The sequence below is a fragment of the Gadus morhua genome, chromosome 16 (assembly GCF_902167405.1).
Source record: "Gadus morhua chromosome 16, gadMor3.0, whole genome shotgun sequence".
NCBI classification, from domain to species: domain Eukaryota; kingdom Metazoa; phylum Chordata; class Actinopteri; order Gadiformes; family Gadidae; genus Gadus; species Gadus morhua.
In genome coordinates this window covers 3,457,348-3,477,963 of record NC_044063.1, presented here as the reverse complement: position 1 = coordinate 3,477,963, position 20,616 = coordinate 3,457,348, and the positions used below count along the sequence as shown (strand labels likewise).

At 41.7% G+C, this 20,616-nt stretch overlaps 1 protein-coding gene and 1 long non-coding RNA gene across 2 annotated transcripts in view; one reads left to right on the top strand and one right to left on the bottom strand.

The window, feature by feature from the left end:
• Nucleotides 1–20,616, bottom strand: part of LOC115560654 (uncharacterized) — a 198,380-nt gene that overhangs the window by 32,315 nt on the left and 145,449 nt on the right. The window contains exons 28-47 of the mRNA XM_030380068.1: nt 20,458–20,590; nt 19,967–20,092; nt 19,626–19,761; nt 19,480–19,545; nt 11,858–11,893; nt 11,310–11,384; nt 10,864–10,899; nt 9,411–9,527; nt 8,699–8,746; nt 8,201–8,485; nt 6,994–7,026; nt 6,808–6,879; nt 6,369–6,404; nt 5,318–5,359; nt 5,042–5,091; nt 4,878–4,930; nt 4,620–4,752; nt 4,129–4,254; nt 3,804–3,939; nt 3,658–3,723 (exon numbers count right to left, since the gene is read on the bottom strand). Coding sequence (XP_030235928.1) covers nt 3,658–3,723; nt 3,804–3,939; nt 4,129–4,254; nt 4,620–4,752; nt 4,878–4,930; nt 5,042–5,091; nt 5,318–5,359; nt 6,369–6,404; nt 6,808–6,879; nt 6,994–7,026; nt 8,201–8,485; nt 8,699–8,746; nt 9,411–9,527; nt 10,864–10,899; nt 11,310–11,384; nt 11,858–11,893; nt 19,480–19,545; nt 19,626–19,761; nt 19,967–20,092; nt 20,458–20,590 — 1,805 coding nt within the window. The remainder of the gene's footprint in view (nt 1–3,657; nt 3,724–3,803; nt 3,940–4,128; nt 4,255–4,619; nt 4,753–4,877; nt 4,931–5,041; nt 5,092–5,317; nt 5,360–6,368; nt 6,405–6,807; nt 6,880–6,993; nt 7,027–8,200; nt 8,486–8,698; nt 8,747–9,410; nt 9,528–10,863; nt 10,900–11,309; nt 11,385–11,857; nt 11,894–19,479; nt 19,546–19,625; nt 19,762–19,966; nt 20,093–20,457; nt 20,591–20,616) is intronic.
• LOC115560742 (uncharacterized) lies at nt 31–1,167 on the top strand. The gene is made up of 2 exons (XR_003979835.1): nt 31–204; nt 468–1,167. It is a non-coding gene; the product is annotated as an uncharacterized LOC115560742 (long non-coding RNA).

The window sequence follows — 20,616 nt, the reverse complement described above, 5'->3', positions numbered from 1 at the left end:
GAAACGTTTACTGCCGGCGCGGAAGTCAAGCCGTGGGTTTATGCGGCTGAACTCGGTCGTTTGCAACAGAGGCATGACGCGGGTTTTTAGAGATGAGGACAGAGCGTCCTGTCCAAAGGGGTGAAGACCAGTACCTGTCCGGCCGTGTACTGGACTGTGGTGTTTGTGAGGGCCAGCTTGAATGAGAAGACGTACAGGGTGATGGTGAGTTTTGCAGTTCGGTTAGTTAGGTAGCTGACTTGACATAGCAACTTGGACTAATCAAGTCGTTATCATGCTGAAAAAAAGTAATTAAAATAATGATATGGCAGTTCTATATAGTAATATGGGTAGGATAAAGGCTAGGAATACGTCATGTTGAATGAATATGTAACTCCGATGTATTGAAAACCAGTAACGTTATTCCCATATATCCTTCCACTTCTTATCTTGGCAACCACACTCGACGGGAATCGATGGAAGAAAAGCAGCCTTTTCAAGACGTAAAGAATCGGATTGATATCAGTATCGCCTGCTAGCAAAAGATGCGGTATCGGTATCGGAAGTGGAAAAAGTGGTATCGGGACATCCCTAGTCCTAGTCTGACTCCTTCTGGCACAATGGCTCGGATTAGAAATCCCTCATCAGCAAGTATGAGATCACCTGACTTGAAGACCTCCAGGATTCCACGATGGCCTTGTCAGAACCCGATCCAGGATACAATTTGCTGCAGACACATACGTAAACATACACACCCATACACAATCAAATACACAGATGTACACACACAGAAGCATGTTGTGGCAGTGCAAGTACCATTTTTCCAGGAATTGTAAGAATTCTGGTTAAATCTGTAGATGTAAAACTATAGGACACAGTTTACAAATAAAGGTCATTTTTCCTTGGAATGCAATTTTCTTTCCATGTCAATATAATAATTACTAATCATTGAGCTGAATGGGACTAATAGCTTCACACTAATGTATCCCATTATCTATTGAATGCTGTTGAATTATATTAATGTCATTAATGTTTTGATTGATATTGAATATGTTGGCATGACTAGTACAGAAATATGTTGGACAATGAAGCAAGAAGGCAGCCTTTCCCACAAACCACTTTTATTTTTTCCCCAAACAGACGTCTGAACCTTCCTTGCTCGGGATCAGAAAGTTAACATAATATATAAAAACAATGAACTGACACAATACCAGCTGCCTCTTGGGGAACCTGTAGAAAAGATTGTGCTAGTCGTAGTGGATTGTTAAAAAATATTATCTTTCTTTGGCATAAAATCAACTTGTTCAGAAACTCTGTGATCACAACCATCACCATAAAAATACAGAATTGAATAAATCAGTCCATATTTCCAATTCTCGTGGAAGGGGCCGATCACACAGCACAGGGTCGCAACTGAAGCTGATGCTTCAAAAATGCCTTGGCAGAGTGTATAGCATCTTGACCACTGGTAGAGCAAAGCTGCATGAGCAATTGTGCCTCGGCAAGATCTTAGCTCTTACGGCTGCTTACACTTTTGAATAATCTGTTCTGAACTGTTACTAGCTTGAATACAATTGCACTTGATTACAATTATCCAGTAGGTATCGATGGAACAAAAACCGTGTCAACCCAAAATTAAGTTCAACTTTAGTGCAATACGTGTGTTGTTGTTTTTTGCCTTTATGTTCAATAGGGTTAGTCAGAACAATGTAGTGAGTGAGTGATTATTCCTGGAGACAAAAGTGGGACAATGGGTATTTCTCCACACTGGCCAAATGACACTGTCGGACACAGAAATGACGTCTAACTACCAAAACAAAGACTAAACTACAACACCGAGACACGAGAACTACAAAACCAGTTCTCTGAAATATTAGAAACACCATAAAAAGCTGTAGCAGACGGCAGGAAGGTGCTACCTTCCTTTAAAGCCTTGCCACAGGTCAGGCTCAACATCGTTCCGCCTGCGTGGACCGCAGTCCTTAATCATTTTTCACTTTAGCTTTGCAATCAAGTTTTGTCCAATGTGTACCAATCTGGATACGGTCATAGCATGCACCTGCAGATGGCACCATGCATGCAAAAGGAAGAGAGTTGTATCTCACATAAGACAATTCACACTGCGGTACCAAAAACCAAAAATATTGTTTACCTTTCCTTTGTAAAAAGATATCCAAACAAACTTTCAGAAAAGATCACGATGAAAAAATCCATAAAGTTTACTTGTGTTTTGTAACTTAAAATCCCTCAAGCTGCCTCTTTGGGAAACTGTAAACATTTCCGTGATCAGTTCCGAGACCAACAAAATGAAAATTCCTATCTATACCTGAATATAGGAGGTACAGCTTAGTACACATGTACTAGCACAGGAAGGAGGACATATACTTAACATGATATCAACAATTTGTCAGCTAAATAAATGTAATGACTTATCAAAACAAAGTCAGCAGTGACGATTTCTTTAAAAATGGCATTCATAGTTACAACTCAGCCACAGCAGCTGGAGAAGAGATCAGATCCAGGGTGAAGTGCTCGTCCCTAACCTTCATGCTATCGATCATTATCCGACATGCCGTCTCCCCTTTCCCGATCACCATGTCGATCAAACAACGTGCCATGTCCGTTTTGATCTTTTGGTTCTCCGTCACAAATTCCTTGTCCTCAGTACTGAACACCTTCTGCTGCCAAAGGTCATCCAGGAGACCTTTGATAAGTGGTTGTGAAATTCTCTGCACAAATTTTGAACGGATCCTCGAAATCTCCCCTGGAAGAGAAATACAAAGGCAATATAAATCAACTATCGTGCAAACATGATAGTTGATTAATTAAACTCTTCTTTATTGGGTTAAAGATAAAACCGTTTGTCTTACCAGCTTGGTCACTCTCAACATAAAAGTCCTTTAATGATAGTTTGTTTAAAACTTCCTTCCAGTCCAGATCAATAATAATAATTACAAAAGAATGCCTATCATACAGCAGGCCAGGCATGTTCAAAGGTAAACTGTCTGTCCCTTGTGCATCAAGATCACAGCTTTCAGCTCACCTTCCATATTTTATAGTAACGCAGCTTTGCGCCGATTCCATATACGGTACTTAAGTTTTTCCCTGACACTTCCTTGAGGCTAACTGCAGATTCTTTATAGTTTAGAACATTTTCTTTGACATTACACATTTCTATGACGTGTGTTTCATTCGTGCAGATAAAGCATCAACAATTTAGTGTTGAGAATAATCCTATCTCCTATCACTTTAATATGTAGATGAGCTTTGGTCCAAACGCTATACAGAGACCTACAAAAGGGTTTTGAGGAACCCTCTCATGACCTGCTGGTATCTTTACACTTTTCGGCTTCCATATGGGTTTCATTTTTTAATTGCAGGTTGTAAGCAAATATTAAACCAATATCATTTGGGCTATATGGGAAAATTATAATCCTTCTTTGAATTTAACAATACAATGATTACTGATAAACAGGAGCTTTCATAAATATGTATACAAAAATGTTTTTCATTCCAACACCTTCCATGGCTCACCTGACTGACTGCTCTTTTGTCCTTCGCTCTGCTCTCCTGAAGAGAAGGGGGATGTTGTGGCTGATTAAACGTGCCTAATAATCCTACTATCCGATTGGAACACCAACAATGATCCAATGAACACAGCATCAAAGAAAAGTGTACCTCTCCCTCTGTTGTTGGGCACCTGGTTCATCTTCGGAAGAGAACTTTTCTCGCAGGTCCAATCCTCTAGAATTTGCCATAGAAAGGATCATCAGAGTCTTATGATGCAATCCACTAAAACCATACTAATTTTGTCCATCGGTTACCTTCTCTGATTGTAGCAGACCACAAAGGTTCGTCAGAGTCAGAGTCCATGAGAAACAATCTGAAAGGAGGATGCTCACTGAAGCGTGCTACAAAATATCCCTTACATGCTAAAACTGCAGTGGTGAATGGTTGATTCTACACACACACACACACACACACACACACACACACACACACACACACACACACACACACACACACACACACACACACACACACACACAGTGTTAATTATTTTTCAATAAACTTTCTCTTCTTGAACTGCACAAAAAATTTTCATGACAGGATTAGGTACATAAATGGCGATAAATGGGGGCACAACACCTTGGGTTCAATTTGCCCTTCTGGCTCGCTTGTGAGGTGGTAGACCTTCTCTTCCAGCAAACAGAGGGGAGGTATTTCAATCTTTATCCATTGCTTAACACCTATTTGAATCTGTTCTTCAACAGCCTGCAGACAAAGGACCAGAATGTACAGGAACCAATGGCAGAGAGGAAGAGGAAGAGGGGGGTATTAATATGGGAGACTTGAGTTATTGTCAAGATCGAAGTTCCCAGAAACAGAAAGACATGGGCACTCGAGAAAGAAGACGTTAAACTGAGTTATCTAGCCTAGCCTATTGCAGTCTAGCCTAGCCCAGTCCAATTTAGCGCATAGGCCTTTAGCCTAGTTTGTCCCAGCTTAGTCTATCACAGCTTAGTTCAATTTAGCAAAGCCTAGTTTAGTGCAGTCTGTCCGTCTATCCATGACTCGGTTTATCAACACACAGGGACTCTCGTTCCATTACTGACTCAGTGGTCAATTTCGTTTGTCACCTTGATCTCAGAGTCGTTGTTCAAGGACAAAAACACGCGGAAGATGTGGTCTGTTCGGCATTCTCTCGTCAGCCCCTTGTAAACCAGCACAGCCCCGTGGTGCTTCACCGGCAGACTGCTGGGAATGATGGGACTAATGTGAGAGAGCGAGGACACACACACGCACACACACACACACACACACACACACACACACAGTTGGGAACATATAATTCTGATAACCCCATGGGACTGATGTCAGGACCGAATGTCACTCACTTGGAGCTCTGCTTTGAAATCTCCGTTGGGGTAACCTTCACATACTCGGGGCTCTGTAAATGTTCAGAAGCAATCAACAATAAAGAGCAACACAAATTATTATCTTAACTTTAAGGTCATTTATGTAAATGTAATGGAAAGAAATGTATCTGGTTGAAATTCACCTGCTGAGCTGCTTTGCATTTTTCACGTTGTGACTTGACGGGCATCTCCTCTGTCAGGATAAATAATAACTGTCAGTATCAAAACCGACAAGATTTACCGTGAAAGTAACGTGTACATTAAGCCTTCCAATAACAGTTGGCCTCATGACACACTGCAGGCAGCATTCCTGGTTCAGTGAACTGGGAAGGTTTCTTTAACCCCCAGTGAAGTAATTCTGTTGTCAGATCACCTCGCCATTGAGACTCAAAGCTCAATGGAAGAGTGACACTGCTCACCCTCATCCTCTTCATCATCTTCATCAATCTCAACACTGGCGTCTGGCAAAAAGACAAAACAAAAAGAGAGAAAAACATGACACTTTTCGGCTTCCATTAGTTATAATTTTTTAAGGCTGTACACAAACATTAAACCAATAACATTTTGGCTACATGGGAAAATTATAATCCTTGTTTCAACTTAACAATACAATGATTACTGGTTTATTCATATGAATATTTTCGCTCGATTCAACACAACGTTTAAATCATTTAAAGGGGACATATTATGAAAACAACACTTTTCCTGGGATTTGGGATGTTTTGGGTCTCTGGTGTTCCCACACGCATACAAACTTTGAAAAAAGTCTGCATGATTTTTTTGAGTGAGATATGCATTTCTGAAAGTACCCCGCCTACAGCTACCAAACGAGCGAGTCAGTTTCGGCGCCCCCTCCTACGTAGGAAAGGAGCACAGTTGAATAGTACCTCCCACTTCCCCACTCCCCTCCAATCAGAGCATGGCTACGATTTTGTGGACCAGCGGACGAGCAGCTCCGGCGGGGGGAACTCGGCGGCCGCTCAGCTCCGGGAGTGCAATCCCTTTCTCTGCCGGACTGCCGCCGAGCTTCGGTGGCAGTCCGGAGGGGGAGCCATGGAGGAGAAAGGGATTGTACTCCCAGAGCTGAGTTGCCGGAATGCCGCCGAGCTAACCCCGCCAGACTTTTCCGCTCCTGGAGGACAGCCGCCGGAGCAGCCGGAAAGATTCGGCGGCAGTTCAGCTCCCGGAGTACACAGCCAGAGCTGCCGGAGCTGCTTAGTTTGGCCACCGTCATAGCTGCCGGCAGCGGCCGGCAGCTATGACGGTGGCCAAACTAAGCAACTCCGGCGGTGCCGCCCAAACTTCGGCGGCAGTCCGGCAGCTGAGACTGTGGTAGGCGAGATTTTTTTTTTCCTAAAAGCTATTTCCAGCAAACAGCTTCATAAACATGTTTTCTGGAAATCAAATAATATGTTTACTTGTTTGGAAAACTCCATAATATGACACCTTTAAACATCTTCCATGGCTCACCTGACTTACTGCTCTTTCGTCCTTGGCTCTGCTCTCCTGAAAAGAAGGGGGATGTTATGATTGATTAAACTTGCCTGGTTATCCTACTATCCGATCGGAACACGAAAAACCAACAGCATGTCCAGTGTAAGGGTAATGTGTACATTAAGCCCTCCAATAACAGTTGGCTTCATGATACACTGGCAGGCAGCATTCCTGGTTCAGTGAACCTGGATATATTTTTTTTACACCCAGTGAAAAACTTCTGTTTTCAGATCACCTCGTCATTGAGATTCAATGCTCAATGGAAGAGTGACACTGCTCACCTTCATCCTCTTCTTCAATCTCAGCAGTGGCTTGTGGCAAAAAGACATAACAAGAAGAGAAAGCCAGAAGGAGGCATGGAGAAGCCTTGAGGTATGTACCAAGAGTGAAGAACCAGAAGAACCACAACTCTTACCAGAATCAGAACAGTCCTCTTCACACCTGTCCACCACGGGCATGCTTGCTGTGTCTTCGGTGAGACTCGTCCCTGTGAAAGAGTGATCAATCAAACTCTGAAATGTCAGAAAAGCACCTCCTCAACCAATCATGGGGAGTTTAGTTGAAAGCTCAAATTGTGGCTTATTTCAAAATACAAACATACCTGAGCTACTGCTTTCCATTTTTGGTAGTAAATCTGCAACAGCACATAATTAGTGTTTAGTTAATAGTCTCAGGGCGTCACTGTTTGGTACTCAGCAGTGATTGGTTTCTTATTCAGTGTTAGCCTAAATGAAAGGATATCAGTAGCAACCCTCTCACACACACACACACACACACACACACACACACACACACACACACACACACACACACACACACACACACACACACACACACACACACACACACACACACACACACACACATGCACACAGAGCCAATACCACCTATTCCAGGGTTTTTTTTTTAAACATATTTCTCATAAGGATGGCATCTGATTTTTGAAGGACAGTGATCTGGAACGATTGCCGATGTTTCTCACTTGGAAACAAACATCAACTTTAAGACAGTTTCTGGTTTGGACAGACATTATTTTGGTTAAAACTTTACAACATTTGCTGTTTTTCCAATAACTTATTCCTTTTCGAAAGACAATTGAAACGTGATTAAACTGGGGACAGGATTGGCATAATCTCCAGCTACAATGAATATTCAACGCAACTAATAATCTATTGATGAATAGAGAACAACAACAGAAAACATTAAACTTCATAAAGTACTATTGCATTCACAACACAAGGTGTGTAATGGGACCGGATTGAATGGCTACTCGGTCTGGATGCGGGCCGAGGTCGGACTCTGAGAGGTCCTGACCGATGGTCACTATCGAGGTAACGCTGCCAACATCACCTTAGAGGACTACTTTAAAACCTCACTGGCAGCAGCGACACATGGCACGGAAACAGACATTACCCTAACCCCAAGTATCATTACAACGACGCCACCTGCAGATCTAATGCTGGTGGCAGCGCACTTACTACACCAAACACACTTCTTTACATCACATCACATTTACTTAGCTGACGCTTTTGTCCAAAGCAAGCGACAGAACGTTCATTGAACTAGTAAGATACAAACCCAATAGTAAAGGAAAAAGTTATCAAGAAAAGTGCTTTAGGTGCTACACTAAAGAATCAAGTGAGTATTTTTTTATTATTATTATTTGTGTATGTATTGATATTTTTTGTTATGTAAATATCCAACCAATCCAACACAAAGCTCAACAAAAGTCCACTCATTAGCCAGAGTTCCATAGATCAATGCTCGTGCATGAAAGACGTTCACTGTGTGTGGGTGAAGTACGTTACCTTTCAATAACAGACGAGTCTCGACAGGTAGGTCCTTCATGTCTTCCAGACCTCTCAGCAGGTCCTGTGCTGTGACCTTTCCTGGTCTTCGGTCCTTCCACAGCCGCAACATGTTCCGTCTCTGCATGAATTCTCTCTTTTCTTTCTTGATCTCGTCCAGATCTTTCTTCTTCAGCCCCAGGTGGAGGGCTGCCCTCTCCCACTCCTGTCCCAGCGTTTGTGCAACATCCCGGAGCTGCTCATCAGACAGATCCTGCCCTGCAGAGCAGGTTTCATTATTTCTGGCTGGAAAGAAAAAAAAAGGCAATCCACACACAGGTAGGTCAAGTTCCACCTTCTGACGATGTACCACTCAACAAAAATATAGATTTAGATTGACCACTTTAGAAATGGGTGTGAGGGGTTAAGGTGAGGGTTACCAAATTCTTAAAGGTAACCTGTCACTAGCATCAACCCCAATGAGCCAAGGAACACAGCAGCACTCAGTAAAGCACTTACCTCTCGTTTGTTTCTTTGGCTTTACTAGCGTCTTGTCGTCCCCAAGTGCTAGGATATGAAAAAGGATCGTCAGTCCTTAGATGAAAATCATGCACAAAATTTAGGAGACATTGATTAAACTCTTCTTAACCATAGGATATATCATCAATAAGATGTTTGTTTGATAGACTTAGTATCTCAAAATATGCTATTTTAGGTCAACTTTCCATAAAAATAGATGGTTTCTCGTTATTGTGCTATATTAAGTGTTAGGTTTGTATGCATTTTTGGGGGTAAGATTGTGATGATATAGAGCAGGGATGGGCAATTTTCAAGATAAAGAGGGCCAACAATTTTCAGCATCACCATCAGAGGGCCATATGAACACAAACTTCAACTAGTCGGATATGAGAGAAGCTACAAAATAATTCTAAATAAGAACAAAATATTTGTATATTTGTATATATGTACATATGTCTGTATGTCTATTGAACCAAAATACATTAAGTACCTATTTTCCATGCTCAAATGCATTTTTAACATGGGCCCCGAGATTGTTTGCATAGGAATCATCCTCTATCGGGGAACAGCATAATTACAATGACTCGCTAAGTTAAGTAAGTTGTGTTTAAAAAATAAAAACTTTTTTTAGAGGCCGCCAGGTGTCCATCCCTGATCTTGAGGGTTATGCAGGTAGACGTATTACTCCTAAAACTAAGAGACTTCAACTCACCTAGCGTCCCGTCACTAGCAGGCTTTTTGAGGGGCAGAGACGAGGACAGCTCAACAGGACGGCTCCCCGGTCTGCTACTGTGTGACGGCTTCTTCTTAACAGGTTTAGATCGAAGTCCTGAAAGACACATCAAGGGAAATGGTAACCATATATGTAAACATACACAATACATTACACAATCATAAAGATACCAGATGCAGACAGGATATAAAAATGCTTTGATGTTCTATTAGTGTCCAGTCCAGCTCGTGGTCACACTTTTGATTGGATTTGAGCCATTGTTTTAGTTGTCCTGTAAAATAAGAATATGTGGGGCATTCTCAAAAAAAAAAAAAAAAAAGATATATATATATATATATATATATATATATATATATATATATATATATATATATATATATATATATATATATATATAATATTATAAGTAGACCATAGCTTTTATTCAATTATCGTTATAACAAGATCTGTATCATGACCATTGAACAGCCTGAATGAAATTCATATTGACGGTATGGAACTATATCCCTTTTCACGCACACCCATCTTGAATTTAATAGACCATTCTCGTTGCTTCGAGGAAGTCTGGTGGTCTCCGTAGCTTAGATAACAAATAAATAAATAAATATCCTTAAAACGATCCAATAGGAAAGATGCTCACAGCGTCGTAGAGCCGTAGTCGGGTTGGTAGGCCTACAGGTGTGGCTGCTGGGGCACCCGCTCTGAACGTCAAACATCGCCGGGCATGGAATAACATTGTATGCCATATCTCCGTCTGCAGACGACGCCGAAGGGTACTTTTCCCGTCAGCTAGCGACGCTAAAGTGCCCTTGCCAACAGTCGTATACGTTCTCGGAGTGAGACTGTGTTGTCAAAACACACCCTACACACTCAGGAGGAAGAATGACCTCTCACACATGATAACTTAATGAATTATTTCAAATAACCCTGCCTCGTTAATTGGGTCCGTGCACATCTCTCAGAGTGACGTTATAGCCTAGGCCTACTAGCCACCAGACAGTGATAAAAAAAATGAAAGGAGTCACGTTGAATACAAAAGAAACGTATTAATTACAAGTCTAAACTGTGGGAAATAGAACGATATGGGGGCGAGAGCGTGCACTGCGCAGCCCTTCTGAAGTCTAAAACAATCTCCTGATTGAAATGCATTGGTTTAATATTGAATTAATTTAATATTAAAGTATATATTATATATATATATAAATATACAATTATTTAACATGTAGCTTTTATTCAATTATCGTTATAACAAGATCTGTAGCCTAATTGACCATTGGAAATCCACTTCCACCAATTTGTAAGTATGGTTCAGGTATACCAGAAAATATTAAACTATTCATAATACAAAAACAATGTAAAAAATAAGGTTAAAATATTATGTTTACTTGTTTGGAAAACTCTATGTCTTCTTTAAACATCTTCCATGGCTCACCTGACTGAATACTCTTTCGTCCTTGGCTCTGCTCTCCTGAAGAGAAGGGGGAAGTTATGGCTTATTAAACTTGCCTGGTTATCCTACTATCCGATTGGAACACGAAAAACCGACAGCATGTCCAGTGTAAGGGTAATGTGTACATTAAGCGCTCCAATAACAGTTGGCCTCATGATACACTGGCAGGCAGAAATCCTGGTTCAGTGAACCGGGAATGTTTCTTTAACCCCCAGTGAAATACTTCTGTTTTCAGATCACCTCGTCATTGAGACTCAAAGCTCAATGGAAGAGTGACACTGCTCACCTTCAACCTCTTCATCATCTTGTTCAATCTCAGCACTGTCATGTGGCAAAAAGACATAACAAGAAGAGAGAGCCAGAAGGAGGCAGGGAGAGACTCGAGGTATGTAGCGAGAGTGAAGAACCAGAAGAACCACGACTCTTACCAGAATCAGAACAGTCCTCCTCTCCACACCTGTCCACCACGGGCATGCTTGCTGTGTCTTCGGTGAGACTCGTCCCTGTGAAAGGGGGATCAATCAGACTCTGAAAAGTCTGAAAGCACATCCTCAACCAATCATGGGGAGTTTAGTTGAAAGCTCAACTTATGGCTTATTTCAAAATACAAACATACCTGAGCTGCTGCTTTCCGTTTTTGGTAGTAATTAGTGTTTAACTAATAGTTTCATGGAGTCACTGTTTGTTAATCGGCATTGATTGGTTTTGTATTGTTTTTTAGCCTATGCAAAAGGGTTTTGAGGAACCCTCTCATGACTTGCTTGTATCTTCGCACTTTTCGGCTTCCATTAGTTAAAAAATAATAATTGCAGAATGTACACAAACATTAAACCAATATCTTGTTCTCTATATGGGAAAATTATGATCCTTGTTTCAACTTAGCAATACATTGATTACTGGTCAACAAAAGTAGCTTTTATTAATATGAATATTTTGGCTCGATCCAACACAACGTTTAACATCTTCCATGGCCCACCTGACTGACTGCTCTTTCGTCCTTGGCTCTGCTCTCCTGAAGAGAAGGGGTTGATTGATTAAACTTGCCTGGTTATCCTACTATCCGATTGGAACACGAAAAACCGACAGCATGTCCAGTGTAAGGGTAATGTGTACATTAAGCGCTCCAATAACAGTCGGCCTCATGATACACTGGCAGGCAGCATTCCCGGTTCAGTGAACCTGGATATATTTCTTTAACCCCCAGTGAAATACTTCTGTTGTCAGATCACCTCGTCATTGAGATTCAAAGCTCAATGGAAGAGTGACACTGCTCACCTTCATCATCTTTATCATCTTCAGCAATCTCAACACTGGCTTCTGGCAAAAAGACAAAACAAGAAGGGGGTGAGACGGAGGTTTGGAGAAGCCTGGAGGTATGTAGCGTGAGAGAAGAACCAGAAGAACCACGACTCTTACCTGAATAAAAATAAAAATTGGATTTGTATTCAGTGTTAGCCTCAATAAAAGGATAACAGCTTTAGGTGCTACACTATAGAATCAAGATGATGGAGAAAGCTATTTTTATTTGTGTATATTTATATATTTTTATGTAAATATTACCAGGTAAGGCTGATTTCGTGCCACTTTACAACCATGTAACCAAACTCATCCGACACAAAGCTCAACAAAAGTCCACTCATTAGCCAGAGTTTCATAGATCAATGCTCATGCATGAAAGACATTCACTGTGTGGGGGTGAAGTACGTTACCTTTCAATAACCGTCGAGTCTCGTCAGGTAGGTCCTTCATGTCTTCTAGACCTCTCAGCAGGTCCTGTGCTGTGGCCTTTCCTGGTCTTTGGTCCTTCCACAGCCGCAACATGTTCCGCCTATGCATGTACTCATCTTTGTTGTCTTTCTTGATCTCGTCCAGATCTCTGTTCTTCAGCCCCAGGTGGAGGGCTGCCTGCTCCCACTTCTGTCCCAGCGATTTTGCAACATCCTGGAGCAGCTTACCAGACAGATCCCGACCTGCGGAGAGGGTTTTATTGTCTCCTAAAAAAGACACACAAAACCCAATCAGGCAGGTCAAGTTCCACCTTCTGATGATGTACCACTCAACATTATTTTTTATATTACCTCTTTAGAAATGGGTGTGAGGGGTTAAGGTGAGGGTTACCAAACTATAAAAGCTATCCTGTCACACTAGCATCAACACCAATGAGCCAAGGAACACAGCAGCACTCAGTAAAGCACTTACCTCTCGTTTTTTCCTTTGGCTTTGCTACCGTCTTGTCGTCCCCAAGTGCTAGGATATGAAAAAGGATCGTCAGTCTTACAATTTCTCGTCATCACCATCAGAGGGCCACATGAACACGCACTTCCACTAATCGGATATGAGAGAAGCAACCAAATAATTCTAAATAACAAAAAATAAATTGGATAGATGTCTGCATGTTTATTGAACCAACGACATTAAGTAAAGGTATGGTTTTCATGATCGATTTTTCTTTTAATATCTGCACTGCTCATCACCAGGCCCAGGGCCCCGAGATCGTTTGCAAAGGAATCGTCCTCTATCGGTGAACAGCATAACTACAATGACTGATTCAGTTGTGGTTAAAAAAATTAAAAAAATGAAAAGCCGCCAGTTGTCCATCCCTGATCTTGAGGGTTATGCAGGTAGACGCATTACTCCTAAAACTAGGAGACTTCAACTCACCCAGCGTCCCGTCACTAGCAGGCTTTTTGAGGGGCAGAGACGAGGACAGCTCACCAGGACGGCTCCCCGGTCTGCTACTGTGTGACGGCTTCTTCTTAACAGGTTTAGAACGAAGTCCTGAAGACACATCAAGAGAAATGGTAAAAATATATGTTTTTTTACTTGCAAAAAATACTCTACATCACTCAACATCTGACGTCCACAGATAGCTACTAATAATTTTGCCACAAAGTCTGTTCAAATTGCCACAACTCAATAAGATGTGTCCCAAAAGTGGTGTAAACTTTGGTTGTAAATTCACCTCATCGAGCTAACTAGTTTAGCTCTATCTATGGTGTACCACTGGGTGTCCAAGGGTGGTGGGGCGCATCTCAACAGCAAGGGGGATGAGGAAACAATATTGACATTGGTTCTGTCAATGGGCCCCTGAGTTAGATGGTCAGAAGAGCCTGTTTTCTGTAGATAACAGTACTCTTGTGATTCCTCTTCCATTATTGATACGGTTGGAATAGTGGCAGTTCAGTGCATTTTTAAAGTCCTGTTGGTGCTGCTGAAACATCTGTGTCTGTATCGTCAGACCACTTCTCTTATATTGACTCTCCAGACGGCGGCCTGCCACTTAAAGTGAGCGGAGCTCCTTGTTGAGCCAGGGAGAGGATCTGGAATATACATTTGCTGTGAGTGTATGTCATTGCATCTGCAACTGAAGCTCAGTTGAGAAACGACTCCCTTCTGGCTGGTCTGCCTGCATGTGCCGTTCAGCCTGCAGCTCGTCCAGAATGCAGGAGCCAGGCTGGTCTTCAACCTACCCAAAGCCTCCCACACTACACCGCTCTCCGGACCCTGCACTGGCTACCTACCGGTGGCGGCTTGAATCCAACTCAAGTCACCGACACTTGCCTACCATGCTGCAAAGAGCTCTGGCCCATCCTAGAACCAGGACATGTTTAAACCATGTACCCCAGACCGTGCACAACGACTTGCTACTCCCTCACTATGAGGGAGTCTGCCCCGGCTAGTGGCAGAACTGTTGTGGATCATCATCATCCTTCAGTTGTGTTCGGTGGGGGTTCCACCCTGATCAAATCTATCAGAAGGCGTGATTGGGGGCCTTATAGGCCAATTTAAAAGGGTGATGCATAAAGGGAGGGAGAGAGAGAGAGAGAGAGAGAGAGAGAGAGAGAGAGAGAGAGAGAGAGAGAGAGAGAGAGAGAGAGAGAGAGAGAGAGAGAGAGAATTAAATTACTTATTCGTCTTTCTTTTATGCACTCATTTTACAGTAATTTGTGTATGCACACCTGAAGAACACCTGCAGACCAACAGGTTCATATAAGAGCACCTTATTATCGTCACAATAATGCAATTCAGCCTCCCCGGGTAGGACAATCCCGCAGTTATTGATCTAATTTCCATCCGGACAACCCGTAGCAGTATTTTGTATCGTAGGCCTATGGCTTTTGTCCAAAGACGATACATTGAAAAGCTAGGTCTACGACTACCAGAAATGGAAGCCAACCGAGTCCTATAAATAATATGCCCGCACAAGCAGCAACATGTTAGTAATAAAACAAACAAACTGCATAGTGTTATGGAAACGCGGGAAAGTGAGTTAATTCATGCGATCACAAACGGGAAGGGTTGAACGATGAATACTTGAGTGAATCTAATCTACAGTGAAAGGACAATGAACCTGAAATCAGTCAAGATTTAGTAATGTTCCTTTACAACAGCACATTATAGACCGACCACTACAGTATAAATTACCTCTAAAACCAATGTGAATTTCAATAGTAGGTCTACACCAAAATGATGAAAAAATTCCAAGGGTAGGCTACTTTATCACAGCTTACCTTCCATAGTTTGCGGTCAGCATGGGCTATGTGGCTTCTTTAAGATACAATATCGACCAACAAGAATCTACTTTGGTTTTCACAGACTACTTCCTATAATTTGCCGGGTTTTTTATTGGTTTCGATTGTTGTACCATGACGTGTTTCGTGTATGTACCTACACCTGGAACAACAGGTTGGTTTCGGTTTCGGATGGGAAAATCACTTTAAAATATCTCAAAGAGGTTTGGTTTTAAATATCGTTATCATCCAAGGTATACTTACCACGAGCCAAGCGATAATGAAACGAACTGGTATATGCTCCTGTCCTGTAGAAGCTACACGTTAAAATGTTATTCGAGAATGATGTCCTTTAAAAGCACTACACTACCCACAATCCTAAAATGTGTCGCCTCGTCTTTCATTGGTTGAGCTTGCTGGTACCATGGAAACGTTTACTGCCGGCGCGGAAGTCAAGCCGTGGGTTTATGCGGCTGATCTCGGTCGTTTGCCACAGAGCGATCGTTACGTCCCTTTCTGACATGACGCGGGTTTTTAGAGATGAGGACAGAGCGTCCTGTCCAAAGGGATGAAGACCAGTACATGTCCGGCCGTGTACTGGACTGTGGTGTTTGTGAGAGCTAGCTTGAATGAGAAGACATACAGGGTGATGGTGAGTTTTGCAGGCCGGTTAGTTAGGTAGCTGACTTGACATAGCAACTTGGACTAATCAAGTCGTTGAAAAAAAATAAGGATTTGGCAGTGCTATATAGTAATATGGGTAGGATAAAGACTAGGAATACATCATATTGAATGAATATGTAACTCCAATGTATTGAAAACCAGTAACGTTATTCCCATATATCCTTCCACTCATTATCTTGGCAACCACACTCGACGGGAATCGATGGAAGAAAAGCTGCCTTTTCAAGACGTAAAGAATCGGATTGATATCGGTATCGCCTGCTAGCAAAAGATGCGGTATCGGTATCGGAAGTGAAAAAGTGGTATCGGGACATCCCTAGTCCTAGTCTGACTCCTTCTGGCACAATGGGTCGGATTAGAAATCCCTCATCAGCAAGTATGAGATCACCTGATTTGAAGACCTCCAGGATTCCACGATGGCCTTGTCAGAACCAGATCAAGGATACAATTTGCTGCAGACACATACGTAAACATACACACCCATACACAATCAAATACACAGATGTACACACACAGAAGCATGTTGTGGCAGTGCAAGTACCATTTTTCCAGGAATTGTAAGAATTCTGGTTAAATCTGTAGATGTAAAACTATAGGACACAGTTTACAAATAAAGGTCATTTTTCCTTGGAATGCAATTTTCTTTCCATGTCAATATAATAATTACTAATCATTGAGCTGAATGGGACTAATAGCTTCACACTAATGTATCCCATTATCTATTGAATGCTGTTGAATTATATTAATGTCATTAATGTTTTGATTGATATTGAATATGTTGGCATGACTAGTACAGAAATATGTTGGACAATGAAGCAAGAAGGCAGCCTTTCCCACAAACCACTTTTATTTTTTCCCCAAACAGACGTCTGAACCTTCCTTGCTCGGGATCAGAAAGTTAACATAATATATAAAAACAATGAACTGACACAATACCAGCTGCCTCTTGGGGAACCTGTAGAAAAGATTGTGCTAGTCGTAGTGGATTGTTAAAAAATATTATCTTTCTTTGGCATAAAATCAACTTGTTCAGAAACTCTGTGATCACAACCATCACCATAAAAATACAGAATTGAATAAATCAGTCCATATTTCCAATTCTCGTGGAAGGGGCCGATCACACAGCACAGGGTCGCAACTGAAGCTGATGCTTCAAAAATGCCTTGGCAGAGTGTATAGCATCTTGACCACTGGTAGAGCAAAGCTGCATGAGCAATTGTGCCTCGGCAAGATCTTAGCTCTTACGGCTGCTTACACTTTTGAATAATCTGTTCTGAACTGTTACTAGCTTGAATACAATTGCACTTGATTACAATTATCCAGTAGGTATCGATGGAACAAAAACCGTGTCAACCCAAAATTAAGTTCAACTTTAGTGCAATACGTGTGTTGTTGTTTTTTGCCTTTATGTTCAATAGGGTTAGTCAGAACAATGTAGTGAGTGAGTGATTATTCCTGGAGACAAAAGTGGGACAATGGGTATTTCTCCACACTGGCCAAATGACACTGTCGGACACAGAAATGACGTCTAACTACCAAAACAAAGACTAAACTACAACACCGAGACACGAGAACTACAAAACCAGTTCTCTGAAATATTAGAAACACCATAAAAAGCTGTAGCAGACGGCAGGAAGGTGCTACCTTCCTTTAAAGCCTTGCCACAGGTCAGGCTCAACATCGTTCCGCCTGCGTGGACCGCAGTCCTTAATCATTTTTCACTTTAGCTTTGCAATCAAGTTTTGTCCAATGTGTACCAATCTGGATACGGTCATAGCATGCACCTGCAGATGGCACCATGCATGCAAAAGGAAGAGAGTTGTATCTCACATAAGACAATTCACACTGCGGTACCAAAAACCAAAAATATTGTTTACCTTTCCTTTGTAAAAAGATATCCAAACAAACTTTCAGAAAAGATCACGATGAAAAAATCCATAAAGTTTACTTGTGTTTTGTAACTTAAAATCCCTCAAGCTGCCTCTTTGGGAAACTGTAAACATTTCCGTGATCAGTTCCGAGACCAACAAAATGAAAATTCCTATCTATACCTGAATATAGGAGGTACAGCTTAGTACACATGTACTAGCACAGGAAGGAGGACATATACTTAACATGATATCAACAATTTGTCAGCTAAATAAATGTAATGACTTATCAAAACAAAGTCAGCAGTGACGATTTCTTTAAAAATGGCATTCATAGTTACAACTCAGCCACAGCAGCTGGAGAAGAGATCAGATCCAGGGTGAAGTGCTCGTCCCTAACCTTCATGCTATCGATCATTATCCGACATGCCGTCTCCCCTTTCCCGATCACCATGTCGATCAAACAACGTGCCATGTCCGTTTTGATCTTTTGGTTCTCCGTCACAAATTCCTTGTCCTCAGTACTGAACACCTTCTGCTGCCAAAGGTCATCCAGGAGACCTTTGATAAGTGGTTGTGAAATTCTCTGCACAAATTTTGAACGGATCCTCGAAATCTCCCCTGGAAGAGAAATACAAAGGCAATATAAATCAACTATCGTGCAAACATGATAGTTGATTAATTAAACTCTTCTTTATTGGGTTAAAGATAAAACCGTTTGTCTTACCAGCTTGGTCACTCTCAACATAAAAGTCCTTTAATGATAGTTTGTTTAAAACTTCCTTCCAGTTCAGATCAATAATAATAATTACAAAAGAATGCCTATCATACAGCAGGCCAGGCATGTTCAAAGGTAAACTGTCTGTCCCTTGTGCATCAAGATCACAGCTCACAGCTCACCTTCCATATTTTATAGTAACGCAGCTTTGCGCCGATTCCATATACGGTACTTTAGTTTTTCCCTGACACTTCCTTGAGGCTAACTGCAGATTCTTTATAGTTTAGAACATTTTCTTTGACATTACACATTTCTATGACGTGTGTTTCATTCGTGCAGATAAAGCATCAACAATTTAGTGTTGAGAATAATCCTATCTCCTATCACTTTAATATGTAGATGAGCTTTGGTCCAAACGCTATACAGAGACCTACAAAAGGGTTTTGAGGAACCCTCTCATGACCTGCTGGTATCTTTACACTTTTCGGCTTCCATATGGGTTTCATTTTTTAATTGCAGGTTGTAAGCAAATATTAAACCAATATCATTTGGGCTATATGGGAAAATTATAATCCTTCTTTGAATTTAACAATACAATGATTACTGATAAACAGGAGCTTTCATAAATATGTATACAAAAATGTTTTTCATTCCAACACCTTCCATGGCTCACCTGACTGACTGCTCTTTTGTCCTTCGCTCTGCTCTCCTGAAGAGAAGGGGGATGTTGTGGCTGATTAAACGTGCCTAATAATCCTACTATCCGATTGGAACACCAACAATGATCCAATGAACACAGCATCAAAGAAAAGTGTACCTCTCCCTCTGTTGTTGGGCACCTGGTTCATCTTCGGAAGAGAACTTTTCTCGCAGGTCCAATCCTCTAGAATTTGCCATAGAAAGGATCATCAGAGTCTTATGATGCAATCCACTAAAACCATACTAATTTTGTCCATCGGTTACCTTCTCTGATTGTAGCAGACCACAAAGGTTCGTCAGAGTCAGAGTCCATGAGAAACAATCTGAAAGGAGGATGCTCACTGAAGCGTGCTACAAAATATCCCTTACATGCTAAAACTGCAGTGGTGAATGGTTGATTCTACACACACACACACACACACACACACACACACACACACACACACACACACACACACACACACACACACACACACACACACACACACACACACACACACACACAGTGTTAATTATTTTTCAATAAACTTTCTCTTCTTGAACTGCACAAAAAATTTTCATGACAGGATTAGGTACATAAATGGCGATAAATGGGGGCACAACACCTTGGGTTCAATTTGCCCTTCTGGCTCGCTTGTGAGGTGGTAGACCTTCTCTTCCAGCAAACAGAGGGGAGGTATTTCAATCTTTATCCATTGCTTAACACCTATTTGAATCTGTTCTTCAACAGCCTGCAGACAAAGGACCAGAATGTACAGGAACCAATGGCAGAGAGGAAGAGGAAGAGGGGGGTATTAATATGGGAGACTTGAGTTATTGTCAAGATCGAAGTTCCCAGAAACAGAAAGACATGGGCACTCGAGAAAGAAGACGTTAAACTGAGTTATCTAGCCTAGCCTATTGCAGTCTAGCCTAGCCCAGTCCAATTTAGCGCATAGGCCTTTAGCCTAGTTTGTCCCAGCTTAGTCTATCACAGCTTAGCTCAATTTAGCAAAGCCTAGTTTAGTGCAGTCTGTCCGTCTATCCATGACTCGGTTTATCAACACACAGGGACTCTCGTTCCATTACTGACTCAGTGGTCAATTTCGTTTGTCACCTTGATCTCAGAGTCGTTGTTCAAGGACAAAAACACGCGGAAGATGTGGTCTGTTCGGCATTCTCTCGTCAGCCCCTTGTAAACCAGCACAGCCCCGTGGTGCTTCACCGGCAGACTGCTGGGAATGATGGGACTAATGTGAGAGAGCGAGGACACACA